Here is a 17127-nt window from a genome sequence, read left to right on the forward strand (position 1 = left end):
CAATGAAATAAACCTGCACTGGGAGCCTAAAGACGTCGTTATCCATGATATCCTTTACTAGAACAATGGCCAAACACATTATTATAAATGTGTTCAAATATAATTGGAAAAAATCAAATAACATCCTTCTAAAAAAACAGAAATAACAAGAAAGTGAACAAGCATAGCCACCACCGCTGTCCTGGAAGCGAAAACTGCTGATAACTTCTTTATGCAAAATGGTAATTGCACCAGAGAGTTTTGAATGTGTTATAGACAAAACTAACACTACAAGAAATTTCATTTTCAGTGACATTAATAATAGTTACTAAAAGTATCAAATTTAGTCATTAAATATCATTGTGATAAAAATTTTGAGTTGTCAATAATAACCCCGTCACTGTTATATTAGTGACGATTTTAATGAATTTTTTCACAATTACTTATGTTTTTGGTGTTTACGGTTTTTTGACACAGAAAGATTAATAATAGTGACAAAAATTTAAACATTAATATTATCCTTATTAGTGATATATATTTTATCAAAACAAAATTATTAAATTGATTAATTTAAAATTTCATTATGAAATTAATTATAATTATAATAGATACATTTTTAGTTGTATCCATCTTCTTTAGGAACTTACATTGCAATCATTTTCATAGACCAATTTGTTGTTGGTTCCACAATATTTTTTGATAAATTAATACAATACATGACTTTTAGGATGATCGAACCTAAAACCTTCAGGGGAAGAGTGCAACGCCTAACCATTATGCTAAGAAAACAATATTTATTTTTTGGCCTAAAATAATATTTAGGTTAAACTATTTTTTGGAATTAATTTTATTTATTTTATGAAAATATATTAATATAATATTAATTATTATTATTATAATTAAATTAAATGTTCTATGATTTATCGTATGAAATACGTTTGTGGAAGAAAAATATAAAAAATTAATTAGGTTGGTTTTAAAATAAAAATATATAAATATTAAGATTTAAACCTATAACATCAAGTGTCCTTTTGGTGAAAGTCCTAAATTAAGAAACAAGGTACTAATCATTTTTTGAAGAAGAAATTAATCATAGTTGAAGATTAAATGGCACTGTCAAAATTTATAGTGATCAAATAGAAATATGATACAATTATTCACTTCGATAGTGACAATAATAGTTAACGTCACAAATCACCAACTAAAATTAATGACAAAATGTTTTTGTCACAATTTTTACTATCGTGATGTTTTTTTTGACGAACGGAAAATTTTTTGATGAAAATCCTAAATTACGATTTATTTGGGAAAAATTAAATTTTAGTGTTTATTTTGATTAAATTGATATGGAGATGCCATTGCCCATTAGGTTAGGTAGGTTGAACACCTAAAAACGTCTTTTAAACAATTTTTAGAAAAATAAATTTTAAGACAAAAAAACTGGTATGCGCTTATCAAAGATTCATTTTTAAGGATTTATGAGTCAATTACGAGTGGAGAAGGATTAGCACTACCACCACGCCCAAAATTGGTACGTAGTCATTTATACATTGTCGTAAATGGTGGACATCACAAATTCGAATCAATATTTAAATTATGACCCTTTTATTAAACATTGAATAATTTGTTTTGAATTAATTATGAGGGAACATTCCATAATTTGACAAGAAATCACGGGATTTGCATCCTCCAACGGGAAGGCTATGCCATTTTTATCCTTTATACGAGAAATGTCCCCCTCCCCAACGTTATCAAAAAGTACAAATCGAATATAAATTGACTATTGGTAATTTCATAAAAAAATTGTAATTTAAAGAAACATGCATTTCATAATTTGAATTAAAATAAAAATGAATTAATCATTATTAATATAAATAAACTCGATTTATTTCAAATTCATTTTTGTTCGAATATCGTATCAAATTGCACCACTTCAATCAAGTTTTGCTTTTCATACCCATTCTACGATAAATGTTATTGAAAATATATGACTAAAAAAAGATGAATATTAGTATCGAGCATACATGTATTTTACAAATTTAATAAATAATGATTTTTTTTAGAGAAAATGGATCTCACAAATATAATAAAAAAGAAACCTTGACATTTAAATAAAGTGAAGTAAATAAATTAAAATGAAAGTGAACTACAATCCATGATTCACAAATCAAAACTATGGCTAAATCAAAACAGTGGAAGAACAACAAGAGCTAACATGCAATAAACCCATGTTATTTCATATAAAAATAATAAAACTGGAAATAATGACCAAAGCAAAAAAAGGGATAAATTTAGGCACTAAAGTGTAAACTAATCAAATCTAATGAAAGCATACAAACATGACCAAAATGTGAATCTCATAAATTAGCAGTCAAAATCTAAAATATTAACAAAGTAATGGAAAAGAACAACTAAGGACTAAAATGAACTAAAATAAAAAATAGTAGCTAAAACAGAAATAAACAGTGACCAAAATGCATGAAATGTAAGAACAAGAGCTAAATCAGATATAAACGGTGACTAAAATGCATAAGTTGAAAGTATCAGTCAAATTCATAAATGAATAAAGATAATAGAACTAGTTAGTGACTAAACTGTAATAACATAAAATTTAGTGATCAATTTCAAATAAATGACAAAATAACAATGACTAAATTATAATAAAATGAGAGTAGAATACCAAAATCAACGAAAATGAAAGCAGTGTACTTGGTGACTAAAATGCAAAAACTCGACAAAGTTTAGGAGACCTATATGGTGATTTGACCCTAAAACTAGTGACCAAGACATAAAAACACAGTGAAGGTTAATAGACTATAGCGTGATTAACCTTAAAATTTTAATATAAACCTAATTAAATTTTAAAATAACTAAATTAACTAAGCCTCGCCCTTTCCCCTTTTACTCACTTCCTCTCACGCAGTTGACCACTAAAAAACCCAAGGTCATTCTCACTGGCCAAACGCCGACCACCATAAACTGATGGTCCTCACACAGCCCAACCAAAATCAAATCAACGCGTGAAGCCTGAACCGACTTAAAAATATTCAAAACCTCCTTTAACCTTAGCCCAAACTCCTCAGCTGAATCCCAAATGCTTTATATAGGCATCGTTCGTCCCTCCGACCACATCCACGGTGGTCGAGATGCTAAACTGACCTAAACAAACAATGACTCCCCACAGGCGACGCAAAACCACAACAAAGCAAAAGTAAAAAAAATCAATCCCTCAACTGCTGCTTTCTTTTCTACTTTAATTAGAAAATAAAAGAAAGAAAAAAACACATTCAAAAGGAAAGGAAACCTTGGAAATGGGTTTTTGTTTTGTTGTATTGATTTCTTGAAAAAAAGCTGGGAGAGGAGCCTCTCTACACTATTTTTTTTATTCAGGGGATCCTTTACAATGAGTTTGATATGTTTTTATCCATATTTTTGCATATATCTCAAATAATAAAAAATGATGCTGAGTTGGTGGCTGACTGGTGCTGATGTTGAACTTGCGTGGAGTAAGCAGATGGCAGGGCATGGTTAGGAATGGAGGGATGAGGCAGCATCACAGGTGGCATGGCATGGGAGGACAAAAATAGTGATTACAACTGTCCTCTTTATTCGATGCTATAAAAGAGGAATGAAGGAAAGATTTAAAGCACCGTTTTTTGCTTGAACTGCTTAAATTCCCAAGCTACAAGTTCTTCTTCTTATGAACTTTTCACTTTTCTGTTCGGACAAGTTCTTCTCTTTCTTCGATCGAGCCCCCTTTTCTTCGAGTAATTGTTGTTTGTTGATGACATTCTTTTTTTAAGGTAATTTTGATGTTGAAAACGAAACTGCTCATTCACGTTGAACATATCTGGCCACTTTTAGGGAAATTATTTGCTGAAGATGATGTTGTTCCTTCTCGTTGAGGAAATCAGGTCAATCTGAAGATAATTTAGTGTTGAAGATGACACTGTTCATCCATGTTTAAGAGTTTTGGCCGCTTTTAGATGATGTTGTACCTTTTTTTGAGGAAGTCTAGTCATTCTGGAGATAATCTGGTGTTTAAGACAACACTACTCATCCATGTTGGAGAGTTCTAGCAGCTTTTATATGACATTGTTCCTTCTTATTAAGAAAGTTAGGTCAATCTGGAAAACTTGAAGATAACATGGTTCTTTCGCGTTGAGGAAGTATGAATGTTTGAGGATGACACTGCTCCTTCTTATTTAGGAGAATTGGTCGGTGGACAACCTTGTTCTTCGCATTGAGGCCGTCTAGACTTATTTGGATAATTTGGAAACAACATGGTTCCTTCGCATTGAGGAAGTCTAATTGTCTAAGAATGACACTGCTCCTTCACGTTGAAGAGATCTGGTTGGTGGATGACATTGTTCCTTCATGTTGAGGATATCTAGTCGTACTTTGACGGTTTGATTTGACATGGTTCCTTCTTAGTGAGGAAAACTAGTCGTTCTTGAAGGATTGTGAATTTGAAGACAATTTTGTTCCTTCTTGATGAGGAAGTCTAATTGTGTAAAGATTGTTTGACTTTGAAAATGACATTGCTCCTTCATGTTGAGGAGAGCTAATCGTTACTCGGTGTCAAATCTAATTATGGCATTGGTCCTTCTCGTTGAGGAGATCCAATCATAGTTGCCAATGATTGGCTTAAAATGAAATCTTCTTCTTCAACATGGAATTATGAAACAAAGTCTATGCTAACTTTTAATTCCTATCAAATACTCGACATTTGAGTGAAAATAAATGAGTGGAAAGAAATTTGTTTCAAAAGAAGCTGTATCAGGTGAGATAAAATATATTTTCGAGGGAAACAATTTCAAAATTTTCATTTCAAGGGAAAATTGTCTTGAGCGAGACTATATTTTTTTGAGGAAAACAATCTCATGTGAGATCAATTTTGTTTCAAGAAAAAATGTCTCAAACGAGATGAAACTTTAGTTCGAGAGAAACAATCTCAAAAGTGACAGATAGTCTGCTCCTACATGTTGAGGAGATTTAGTTTCCTTTAGAAGATATGATCGTTCACTTCAGGATGTCAAATTTGTGAATGACATTATTCCTTCATGTTGAGGACGTCTAGTCATCACCAAACTTTTCTTTCCTGAAATATCTATAAAAATGAATCATTTATGAATGAATATCTTGGATGTTTTTTATGAATACCAAGATGAAGTTTATTTCATGTATTTGATTTAATTTTTATTTTAATAAAAATGACTTTTTGAATTTTTCCTCATGAGAGGAGAAAATTATCTTGAGAAAAGAAAATTAGATGATGTCCTCGTGAGAGGATAAAAATTGCCTTTAAAAAATTAAAATAAGGATTTCAGGGAAAAATAGTCCTAAGAAAGACTATATTGATGTTCTTAGATGAACAATCTTAAGAAATATGAAATTAGTTTCTCAAAAAAGATTATAAAGGCATACTCACGAGAGGGGAGACAAAGTTTTTTTATTGCATGTTATGATGAATGTATGATGGAAAGGTGCAAATTCATGTGACATGTATGTTTATGTTGATGCATGTTTTCTTTATCAATAGATGCACGAGCAGTTTTCATTCAATTCCTGATTCAGTTGTCTTTATTTTCCACCAGAGTGTACTCTTGCAATTCTTGACTCATGTCAAATACTTATTGCCCCATCAAATTTTTGCCCTGATAAATTTTGGCTTCCCTTTTATGAACTTGTGTAGAAATCCAATAGAGCTTTCATCCTTGCTTTGAAAAGAGAATCCATCATTTCAAGCTTTAGAGACTATGTATGTGCTGCTACTTTATGACAAAAAATCAATAGCCACTGTCTAGAGATAGCCACCTCAGTAATCGATGGGACATCTACGTCTCTGATAAGCCCTACAATACATCCATGCCAAGGATAGTAGTTGGAGCCATAGAGGCAATCAAAATAGAAATTGAAGGTGTTTGCTTAATTGCTAACATCAAATTCAGCTCTCCAAGCTTTGCATTAATTTTTCAAAGTTCTGTCACCCATTTAGTGGAAAGGTAACTTTCCCATTATCCGTTTTTGGTATTGGAGCAGACAGAACAAGACATCCCAATTGGGATTTAGAAACCTCTTATGAACTCAACATTGACTCAACTTCGTAACTACTAGTACATGAAGCGTTTATCATTTTTTTGTGGCTTTAACATTAATGCATGACAAATCATCAATATGATACAAATGTATGTTGTGATGGTTGACAAAACAATCATATATAGTAAGCTTCACTGTCTCTGCTTCACCAGTCTTCAAACCTTTCTGTCTCATTTAAAATAAATGTTTTCTCAATTTAATTATCTTGTATTCCTATATGATATGAGCCTTCAATAATGCCCCAACATTTATCATTTCTTGCTCCAGTAATGATTCTAAGCATGAGCTTCTGTGTTTGAGAGATATGTGTCAACTACCAAGATCTACTATAGAGAGATTGTATTGTTTGAAAATGTTTTTCTTCTTTTATTTTCAAAATTTGAAAAAGATCAAATAAAAGAGTTTTGAAAAATGTTTAATAAAAAATTTTGAAAAAATATTTCCCTTTTCTAGGTTTCAAAATTGAGACAAATCATAAAACAAGATTTAATTTGATATAAAATAATTAATTACATTTTTAATTCTTTAAAAAATATAGCTATTTGACAAGTGTCAAGATTAATGCTATCTTTGAGGTAGGGTTAAGTAAGAAAAGGATAAGATGTTTCGGGTTATTGTCTTTGGATGAGATCTGGTATTCTCATTTCTTTGATGTTCACTGATATGATGGAGTAGCTTCTATTCTCGTCTACTGGAAGTGTTCTCTGATTCTCAGCTCTCATGAGCACATTCGGGTTGTGCGATGTCTTATTAAGGGATTTGTGAGATCCCCTCTTATACAAAATTTGCACAATCTTCATATTCGAGTCATTTTTTAGGTTTTCAACTCCAATCCTCCTTTGGTTTCAGGACGTAATTCAAAATTTTACATCTTGAACCATCTTTATCATTTTTTCTCTATCATGTATTAAATATTTTAGAAAATTCTTTGTAAATAAAAGATTAATCATGATGGGCGGGATGAAATCTGAAGATAATATATTATGTTTAGAAATTCATGTATGATTAAAGAGACTTTTAAGGCACATAATGTAGGCCAGAGCTCACGGTTCTAAAAGAATGGGATAAATATGCCCAAATACATGTTTAAGGGTTATCGAATCAAGGATCAATTCGTTATGTTGTCTTCAGTCTTGTCTTGCTCAGTTTGAATATGCTCGTATGTGTCTTTTATTTCATTATCCCTTCACAAAAGGAGAAAATATATATCCATTCCAGAAGAGGTATCCCTAGGGGGATAGATTTTAAGGATTCATTTTATTCATATGAAAACAATGTATATATATCCTGAAAAGTTATACCCTTGGGGACACAAGGGATATATATTTTCTCCTCTACAGAAGAGGAATTCTTAGGGGATAGATTTTCAAGATTAATTTTATTCATATGAAAACAATGTATTTAGTGCATGATAGAATTATTTCGAATTAATTTCCTTTTTTCTTCTTTTTTTCCTGCTTCTATCATGTCTCAATTGTTTATGCTCATCTTTAGGAAGTTGATTCAAGATGTCCCACATTGTTTCTTCTTGTAGGAAGGTTCATATTCAAGTGAACATCTTATACTCAATGCCTTCAGGTGTTATTAGTAAAAAAATGTCGATTTTGTGTATAAGAAAATGATGGTGTGACTTTATTGGCTCAACGAAAGGTAAGGGTGTGACTTTTTGTGTCTCGAAAAAGATAAAGACAATATTTCAAAGTCCCAAAGAGAAGTAATGTCAAAATTTGGTCTTTTGGCAGTGACCATGAGTTATTACGGGTAATGAATCGGGAGGTTTTATTTTTGGTTTTGGACGGGATAATAAAGGTCTAATCTTGTCATATGTCTAAAATCTATAATTCTTGACGAACTAAAAAAATCTATAATTTATTCGATATTCAAATAACTACAAGATTAAAATTTTCTTCATTGTTTATCCTTAGAAGGTATCATAAGTTCAATCATCAAACAATTTACAAAATGTTTTAGCAAATATTAAAGAAAAACCAAAAACGAGTTCAAACAAAACAATGCTCTTAGTGCAAGTGCAAGAAAGCTTCATGGTAGATGCAATGACTTCTCGATCCACATCAGAATGCCCCATCATTCTTCGAATGTCCATGCCTCTGAATCAATCAAATATTGGACCTTGATCTTCAGTGCCTTACAGTTCTCAGTGGAATGTCTTGAACTTCTTATGTGATAGTTTCATATGGCATCAACATCGTAGCCCTCATGATATGGGGACCTTTTTGGCTTGGACTGAACTGCAGTTACAAGATTATTCTCAACCAGCGTTGGAAGTAATTCCTCATAGGTCATTGGAATTGGTTCAAATTGACTCTTTACTCGGATAATCCTAAAGGCTCACCCCAGGGCCAGCTGAATATACTCTCTTCGTACTGATTTTAGTTTCTTCCTTTAATTGTTCGAATATTGCTTCTATTCTTAATGTGGTGTCACTTGTGATTAGGACCACTATCATCGAATCCTCCACGAATTAATTCCATGTTATTGTGAATGATACATGTAAAAATGCTTAAATAAATGCAGTGTAGAATGTAAATATGCAAATGCAGATGCAAAAAGTGTTGATCTCAACGATGAATATAATATAATAATTTTTATCAGAGATAAAAGGTCTTCACATCACAAGATAGTCCATTTTACATACATGCTTTCGCTTAGACGTTGTGTCTAAAATGGGTCCATGCTTCATCTCGGAGCTTCTTCCTTGAAAATTATGTATGTCATGTGCTTTATAACCTATCTCGGTTAATGCCCCTACGGTGCTGAAGTCACGCGTCACTCATCGGTGATTAGCGATGAAATGATGATAGATAAGACTCTAATACTAGATTACTTCTTGGATCAATGAATCATCTTTCTATTCTCGAATGTTACATGATCTTCAAGCAAGTTTCCTTCTTGTACTCTCTGAACTTCTTTTAGTTCTCAGTGCATGTCTGTGTACGCGACAACTTGTTTGAAAACTTTTCTCTCATTGTGAAAATGTTCACTTAAATATCCCCTTACAGATCAACAGTTTTGCATTATGGCATGTCGATGAAATGCAATGTAAAAAATGAGAAAATGACACAAACATGAAAATAAATGAGTTAGTAATGTAAGATAATCGATATAGATAAAAGTGCTATTCAAAGATGAATATAACACCTACCTCATCATGATATCTACCCGAGCATGCTTTTATTAAATAGAAATTATACCCAGACATGATTTCTACCCGACATGCTTTAATTTCAAGAAAATTGATCCTAACTACTTGGTATCTAATTCCCAGCTTTCATTCAAAGAGAAATCTATTCTATGAATTTAAATCAAAATGTAAAGGTTTAGAGTCATTCCACCTTCTTGTACAATTATTTCAGCGCCTACTAACAGACAATGGTTTTGTATGGCTCTACCTAGGGTGGTCAGTCTATGGTTCACTATATGCATGGTTTCAGCTCTAACAGGGAAAGGTACACGAATTGTCCTTATTGTCGGTGCCCCATTGGGTTGTCAAGCCTTCAATCCTAACCCATTATAGGTTTAAACAGGTAAAGTTCAATTTTAAGGGATTCACTTCCTTATACCCATACAAGGAATAAATCCCTATGAAGGTATAAGGCATATGTACCCCAGAGGTTATTTGCTAAGACTCATACGAAGAATAAATTCTTATGAGAGCAAAGCATTCACTCCTACTTATTTGGGACGAAGCTCAGGTATAGAACTTATGTCATACAAATGCACGTGAGGTGTGTGAGGAGGAACTTACAAAGCTTTGACAAAAACAACAAGGAGATAATCATCTTCGTAAAGAGAAAGTCAATAAAGTTGCAACCATGAAGTCAAACATCAGTACAACTATTTATATAAAAATGAATAATAAATTAATCAATGTTCAAGGAAAATGATCACAAACTAATTATGGACTCGAATCCACAATTTCCACCACCATGACAATGTATAAGCGACTTACATCCAAGTTGTCGAAACGTGTTTTTTGACGAATGAATAATTTTTCGAAGAAAATCCTAAATTATGACTTATTTGGGAAAAAATTAATTTTGGAGTTTATTTTGATTTGGAGCCGCCATCGAACCTTTGGGTTAGGTAGGCTGAACACCTAAAAACGTCTTTTAGAAAAAATCATTTTTAAGACTAAAAAATTGGTCTACGCTTATCGATAATTCATTTTAAGGATTCGTGATTCGATTACGAGTGGGAAAGGATAAGAACCTCTACCGCGCCCAAAATTGGTATCTAGTCACTTATACATTTTCGTAAATGGTGGACATTGTAAATTCAAATTAATATATAAAGTGTGATCCTTTCATTGAACATTGAATAATTTGTTTTGAATTAATTATTTGGGAACATTCCTTAATTTGATAAGAAATCACAGGATTTGTACATCCTCCAACGGGAAGGCTATCCTATTTATTTCTCCTTTATACGAGAAATGTTCCCCTCCCCAACGTTATAAAAAACACAAATTGAATAAAAATTGATTATTGGTAATTGCATAAAATAAATTATTATTTAAAGAAACACACATTGCATCATTTGAATTAAAATAAAAATAAATTAATTATTATTTATAAAAATAAACTTGATTTATTTCAAATTTATTTTCGTTCAAATATCGTGTCGAATCATCAAGTTGTGCTTTTCACGCTCATTCTACGATAAATGTTATTGAAAATATACGAGTAAAAAATGATGAATATTAGTACCAAACATACATGTATTTTACAAATTTAATAAGTAATGAATTTTTATAGAAAATGGATCTCAAAAATATAATAAAACAAAAACCATAACCTTTAAATAAAATGAAGTAAATAAATTAAAATAAAAGTGAACTACAGTCCATGATTCTCAAATCAAATCAAAACTATGGCTAAATCAAAACAGTGGAAGAACTACAAGATCTAACATGTAACAAACCCATGTTATTTCATATAAGAAAAATAAAGTTGGAAATAGTGACCAAATAAAAAAAAGGATAAATTTAGGCACTAAAGTGTAAACTAATCTAATCTATTAAAAGCATACACACGTGACCAAAATGTGAATCTCATAAATTAGCAGTCAAAATATAAAATATTTACAAAGTAATGGAACAAAACAAGTAGGGACTAAAATGAACTAAAAGAAAAAAGTAGCCAAAACAGAAATAAACAATGACCAAAATGCATAAAATGGAAGAATAGTAGCCAAATCAGAAATAAACGGTAACTAAAATGCATAAATTGAAAGTATCACATCAAATTCATAAATTAATAAATATAATAGAACTAATTAGTGACTAAACTGTAATAACATAAAATTCAGTGATCAATTTCAAATAAATGGCAATGGCAAAATAAAACATTGACTAAATTAAAATAAAATGAGAGTAGAGTACCGAAATCAACGAAACTGAAAGGAGTGTACCTGGTGACTAAAATGCAAAAACTCAACAACGTTTAGAGGGCCTATATGGTGATTTGACCTAAAAGAAGTAACCAAGACGTAAAAACACGGTGAAGGTTAAGGGACTATAGCGTGATTAACCCTAAAATTTTAATACAAACCTAATTATATTCTAAAAAAAAACTAAATTAACTAAGCTTCATCCTCTCCACTTTTACTCTCTTCCTCTCACGCAGCTGGCCACTCAAAAACCCAAGGCCCTTCTCACCGGCCAAACGTCGGCCACCATAAATCGCTGGTCGTCATACACCTCAATCAACGCCAAATCAACCCGTGAAGCCCGAACCGATTCAAAAAGAACCAAAACCCCTTTTTACCTTAGCTCAAACTCCTCGACCGAAACCCCATATGGGCATCGCTCGTCCCTTAGACTCCCCCCACCGGAGACGTAGAACCACGACAAAGAAAAAGTAAAAGAAAAATAAACTCAATCCCTCTACTATTGTTTTCTACTTTAATTAGAAAATAAAAGAAAGAACAAAATGGGGAGAGGAGCCTCCCTACTGTTTTTTTTCGATTCGGGGGCTCCTTTACAACGATATTTTGATGGGTTTTTATCCCCATTTTTACATATCTCTCAAATAATAAAAAAATGATGTTGAGTTGGTGGATAACTGGTGCTGTTGTTGGTGTTGCATGGAGTAGGAAGATGGCAGGGCATGGCTAGGAATGGAGGCATGGAGCAGCAGCAGAGGTGGCAGGGTATGGGAGGACAAAAATGGCGATTACATTTACAATTACAATTTTTTTTTTCGGAAAATAAGTTGACGTCAATTTGAGCATTTTATTAGTGACTAATTGATAATGACAACCTATTTTGATCACAATAAAACACTATTATTGAAGTGTTACTTGTGATATACTTTAAAATTATCAAAATTATTATTTAATGAGTGACCAATAGAAATAAGTTACAATTACTCATTTCAAAAGTAACAAAAATAATATTTGTCACATATAATATATTTTTTTGACAAAATTCTCTAATGTTACAATTGAATGATCACAAAGATCATACTTACTGCAGTGTAACTACCGGTGTTGGTTAAAAAAATAGTTATATTCTTTAACAACAGGAGACTGACTATGTAATGTTCAATCCTTCCATCACCGATTATATTGGGGACATTAACTCCAAAAAAAGGTTCATGTTTGAGCAAGATAATGTAATGGTCTAAGGGTCACATGTTGACTCAAATGGGGAACAACATGTTTGATTTGTTATAATCTCTCTATGTCCAATGACATCTGAACTAAAGTTTTACTTGTTTTCTATTGTTTTATTTTCACTCCACCGAAATATTATCAACCTATAGCCTTAATTTTCATTTTTCTTTTCCATTCTTCTTCATCATTCGGCAACAGATAAAATAATAATAAATCCATTCGTCTCTGATCAGTTTGCCAAAACCATTGTATATTAATAGGTATTTTTAAAGAAGAAAAAAAAGCCCTAACCAGAGACGGGATAACTATATTTTAGGCCAATGCACATTTTAAAACTATTAAAATTAAGTCCTTCCCCTCCCCCAAAAATTTCTTGGTATAATTAATTTTGGGATACTTTCAGTTTTAAAATTAATCGAATTAAGTTTTGGCCCAAAATTCATGTGATTTAATTATTTTTTAAGAGATTTAAATTTTAAATTTAGTAGAATTAAACCCTCAATCTCTTAATTTTTTATGATTTAATTACTTTTTAATATCATATTTATTTTAAAATTAAACAAATTATCCCAAGAATTTCAATTACGGATATGATAACCTTTTTGGTTGTGTTGTGTTCATCACGATTATGACAATAGCGGATGTTATTAGGGCATCGTGATTGAACAATAACGATTTCAGATGACATCTTTATCGCTCTATAATAGCCACTATTTCAATAACGAACCACTATTTAAATTCTTTTTCCCCTCAGTTTAATCTTGGCTCCGTCCCTAACCCTAACTAAATAAATTACAAATTATTAGTTTTAATAATTTTCAATAATATTGAAAATTAACAATGTCCACCTTGTTAATAACATAATATACTGTTTAATATGTTTATTTTTGTCTATTCTTTCATATTAATAAGTGCTCACAATCGTTCTAAATATGTCGCACTTAAACTGCGGTAAGAATATCTGTCAACGTGTTATCATGTGATATCATTGTTAATGGTATTTATGATGTGTTTGTTTGCATATTTTTGTTTTTTATTTTATTTTATTTTGAGTTGTTTGATCGAGCTTTTTAAACTCTTTCTTATTTGATCTTATCTTGTTTATTTTTGTAATTAATTTTTTCTCTTTAATATTTTTAAGAGAAACAAATGATTAATGTGATTATCTACTTCAAATTTTATAGACTTTTCTTTTTCAAAGTTAAGAATCTTATTATTTTCTCTTTATTATTCTTTTTCAATTTTTTTCTCTTTATTATTCATTAAAACTAGATGCTACCCTAAGTTAAAAATTCTCAATATCCAAATTCAAATAAATTCATTAACTGCATCAAAATATTCAAATTCAATCTAAGTCAAACAACTCAATATAGACTTGAATAACAAAATTGAATAAAAACTTTTTTTAATCAAAATCAAATAAGTTATAAACTCAAATATCATATTTACAACCACAGCCTTCTATCGTTCTTATACATGTTTTTATTTCCTATCATATTTATCATAAAACTTATTATCATATTTATCGTATTTACAACCATCGCCTTTTATACGAATCAAATTACTTAAGTGATCAAAGAGATAGTTATTATCTAGAGGTCTAGGTCCGAATACTAGAAATTGCAAGGGTGTTTAACTTTCATTGTTAAATGATGAAGAATCGTTAAACTAAAGATTATTATGTAATCAACCTAGATTAATTAAAATAATATATATTGAATATTAAAAATAATTATGTAAATGAAGAGAAAGAAACATAACACCACCACCATAATAACCATTCTTTTAAAAGAACGTAAAAGTATATACAAAAATTCCATATAACCAAAAGCAGAGATCCAGGAAAAAACAAAAAATTAATCATCAATCATTTTTTTCGTTTGAAAATAAGTAGCTAAGAAGAATTCATGCCATACCATGCCCTTGTACCAGCCATCATCATAACCTTAAACTCTTCGAAATCAATCAACCCATTCCCATCGTTATCGACGCCACTAATCATCTGCCTACATTCAGCAATGGAGCAATCATCCCCCAGGCTTTGAAGCACCTTATGGAGTTCATCCGCCGAAATCGAACCGTTCCCGTCTAGATCATACACCGAGAACGCGTCTTTCAGATTCTCCAAAACCTCATTGGAATCAATCCCCTTGGTATTCAGCTCCACGAATTCCTCGAAGCCTATGAACCCATCGCCGTCGGGGCGACCTTTGATCATCTTGTGGAGTTCTTCGTCGGACAGTTTTTGGCCGAGGGAACCCATGATGGAACCCAGCTCCAACGACGAGATCTTGCCGTCGCCGTTGGCGTCGAACTTCTTGAAGACTTCTTCGAGTTCTTGGAGCTGGATTTGGGTTGGAGATTGCATTGGAGATTGAAATAAGGGTGACCCATTGGGCGGAACGGCTGGAGATGCTGATGAAGTAAGTGGTGGTTTCTTCTTTTTCCGATTGAAAATCGACCCGAATCCCATTGGATTTTTATTCTCTCTTTGAATGAGATTGAGGAGAAATTTTGAAAAGCAAAAGGGTTGATGGTAATCTATATATAACCGATGAATGGCAAATCTTAATTTATCATTATGGAATTAATTTTAGGATTTCCTTTTTTTCCCCTATCAAACAGGAAAATATTGATCAGTATAAAATTTTTTTTTATCAGCAAATTTCTTTGCATTTCTTATCAAATGATATACTTTGGGCAAGTTATTTTTAGGGTAAACTACACAAATAATCATTAATGTTTGAGTAAGTTTTCATTTTCATAATTGATGTTTGAAAAGTCACAAATAGGTCACTAATGTTATCATTTGTTACAAATCGGTCATTCCACATTAACAACCGTTAATAGGATTAACGAAAATCACAACTGGACCATTATATGCTGATTTGGATTGTTGACCGTCATAGTGGACAACCGCTGATATCCATTTATCGACTCTTTAAGTAATATTATAATTAAATTTTGAAATTAATGAATATTTAATTATTAAATCAATTAAAGAGGGAAAAAGGAAGGGTTTTTTTGAAACGTTAAGGCCTACTTCTCACGAAAAGTCTAAATTCTATAACTTTTCTTCTTTCATTCCTCTTAGAACGAATCAATTTCATAGAGAGTTTGAGAAGAAAAGGGGAATAGTGAAGAAGAAATAGAGAACCCAATAAATTTTATGGTCTGAGCGATTAAGAGAACCGAAGAATACTTCGGTTTTGAGAGAAAAACTTATAGTTTGAAGCAGTGTTACCTAATTCACAGTTCGCTTTGATTCATGGAACGTGTACGGGATCGTAATTCGTTAATTTTATCGTTTGCGGTTCGTTAGGGATAGACTTATACTCATTTTAACCGCTGAAGTTACTTGATAAATTCTATATTTTTTATGTATTAAATATACTTTCATATGACATTTAGAGTCTGTTAGATGTATACGAAGGTTTCATTAAGTTCATGGTTGAATCAAGGTTGTTATAACTGTCAAAATGTCCATTTCTATTGTAGGAATTTGATAACTAAACATAAGGTATTGATACAAGGGCTTTTTTCATCTTAAATTATTATCAATAGCTTGTAAAAGGTACTAATACTAGGTTAGTTATCGATATCATGAGTCATGTATTAATACTATAATTCAAAATTTTAGTAATTTAATCCTAAAGTTATAACTTTGTTTATTGATGTCTGATTTGATTATTATTTTTTAATTTATAATTTTGAAAGATAATATGTGCTAAGTTGTAGGTACATGCATGATCTAGATCAAGTGCTACCTACTCAAGGCTTAGTTGTTCTATCACTAAGTATGAGGTCCTATACTTCCCTAAAACCTCTGTTAAGGACTTAGCCAAGAGTTAACCTCTAAAAGGTCTCTAACCCTAATAATTGTATCTGATGCGCATTATGTAAATGTGATAATGACACTTATGTGTATTATCTGAATGCAACACTGACTCTGCTATTCATTAACTGAATGCAATACTAAGTCTACTGAGCATTATCTAATGTGGTACTGATTATGCTATGCATTATCTGAATGCAACACTGACTCTACTATGCATTATATGAATGTAATACTAATACTATTATGCAACACACAAGCTGAGGTAGGAATCATGGTGCGGTTAAGGGCCTGCATCTCAGAGCTTACACACCCCTCTAGCCTACCTAAGATACCCTTGGGTGCCTGGGTGAGATCCAAAACTGTATCAAAAACGTACATCCGACCCCTTGCATAGTATAGAGTGAGATCCGAAGCTACATAGAAAACGTATACCCCACCAACTTACTCCGTCGAGTCTTGGGGCATTTACGCTCAAATGTCATCTGAAGTGCCTTGGCACTGACTGATATATGCCTAGACATTCTAACAAACATGCCATCTCCCTATTGCTAAAGTAGCTTAGGTGTCCTAGCTAT

General features: G+C 31.8%; 1 protein-coding gene across 1 annotated transcript; it reads right to left on the reverse strand.

Moving 5' to 3' along the window:
* Positions 1 to 2880: 2880 nt before the first annotated feature.
* Positions 2881 to 15206, reverse strand: LOC120122183 (probable calcium-binding protein CML25). The gene is made up of 2 exons (XM_039141397.1): positions 14631 to 15206; positions 2881 to 3043 (listed from the first exon to the last, which is right to left on the reverse strand). Exons 1-2 carry the CDS (start codon positions 15185 to 15187, stop codon positions 2881 to 2883), a joined length of 720 nt encoding a protein of 239 aa, XP_038997328.1. The 5' UTR covers positions 15188 to 15206.
* Between the last annotated feature and the right edge of the window lie 1921 nt (positions 15207 to 17127).

Source organism: Hibiscus syriacus, unplaced genomic scaffold (assembly GCF_006381635.1).
Source record: "Hibiscus syriacus cultivar Baekdansim isolate YM2019G1 unplaced genomic scaffold, ASM638163v2 tig00110384_pilon, whole genome shotgun sequence".
NCBI lineage: Eukaryota > Viridiplantae > Streptophyta > Magnoliopsida > Malvales > Malvaceae > Hibiscus > Hibiscus syriacus.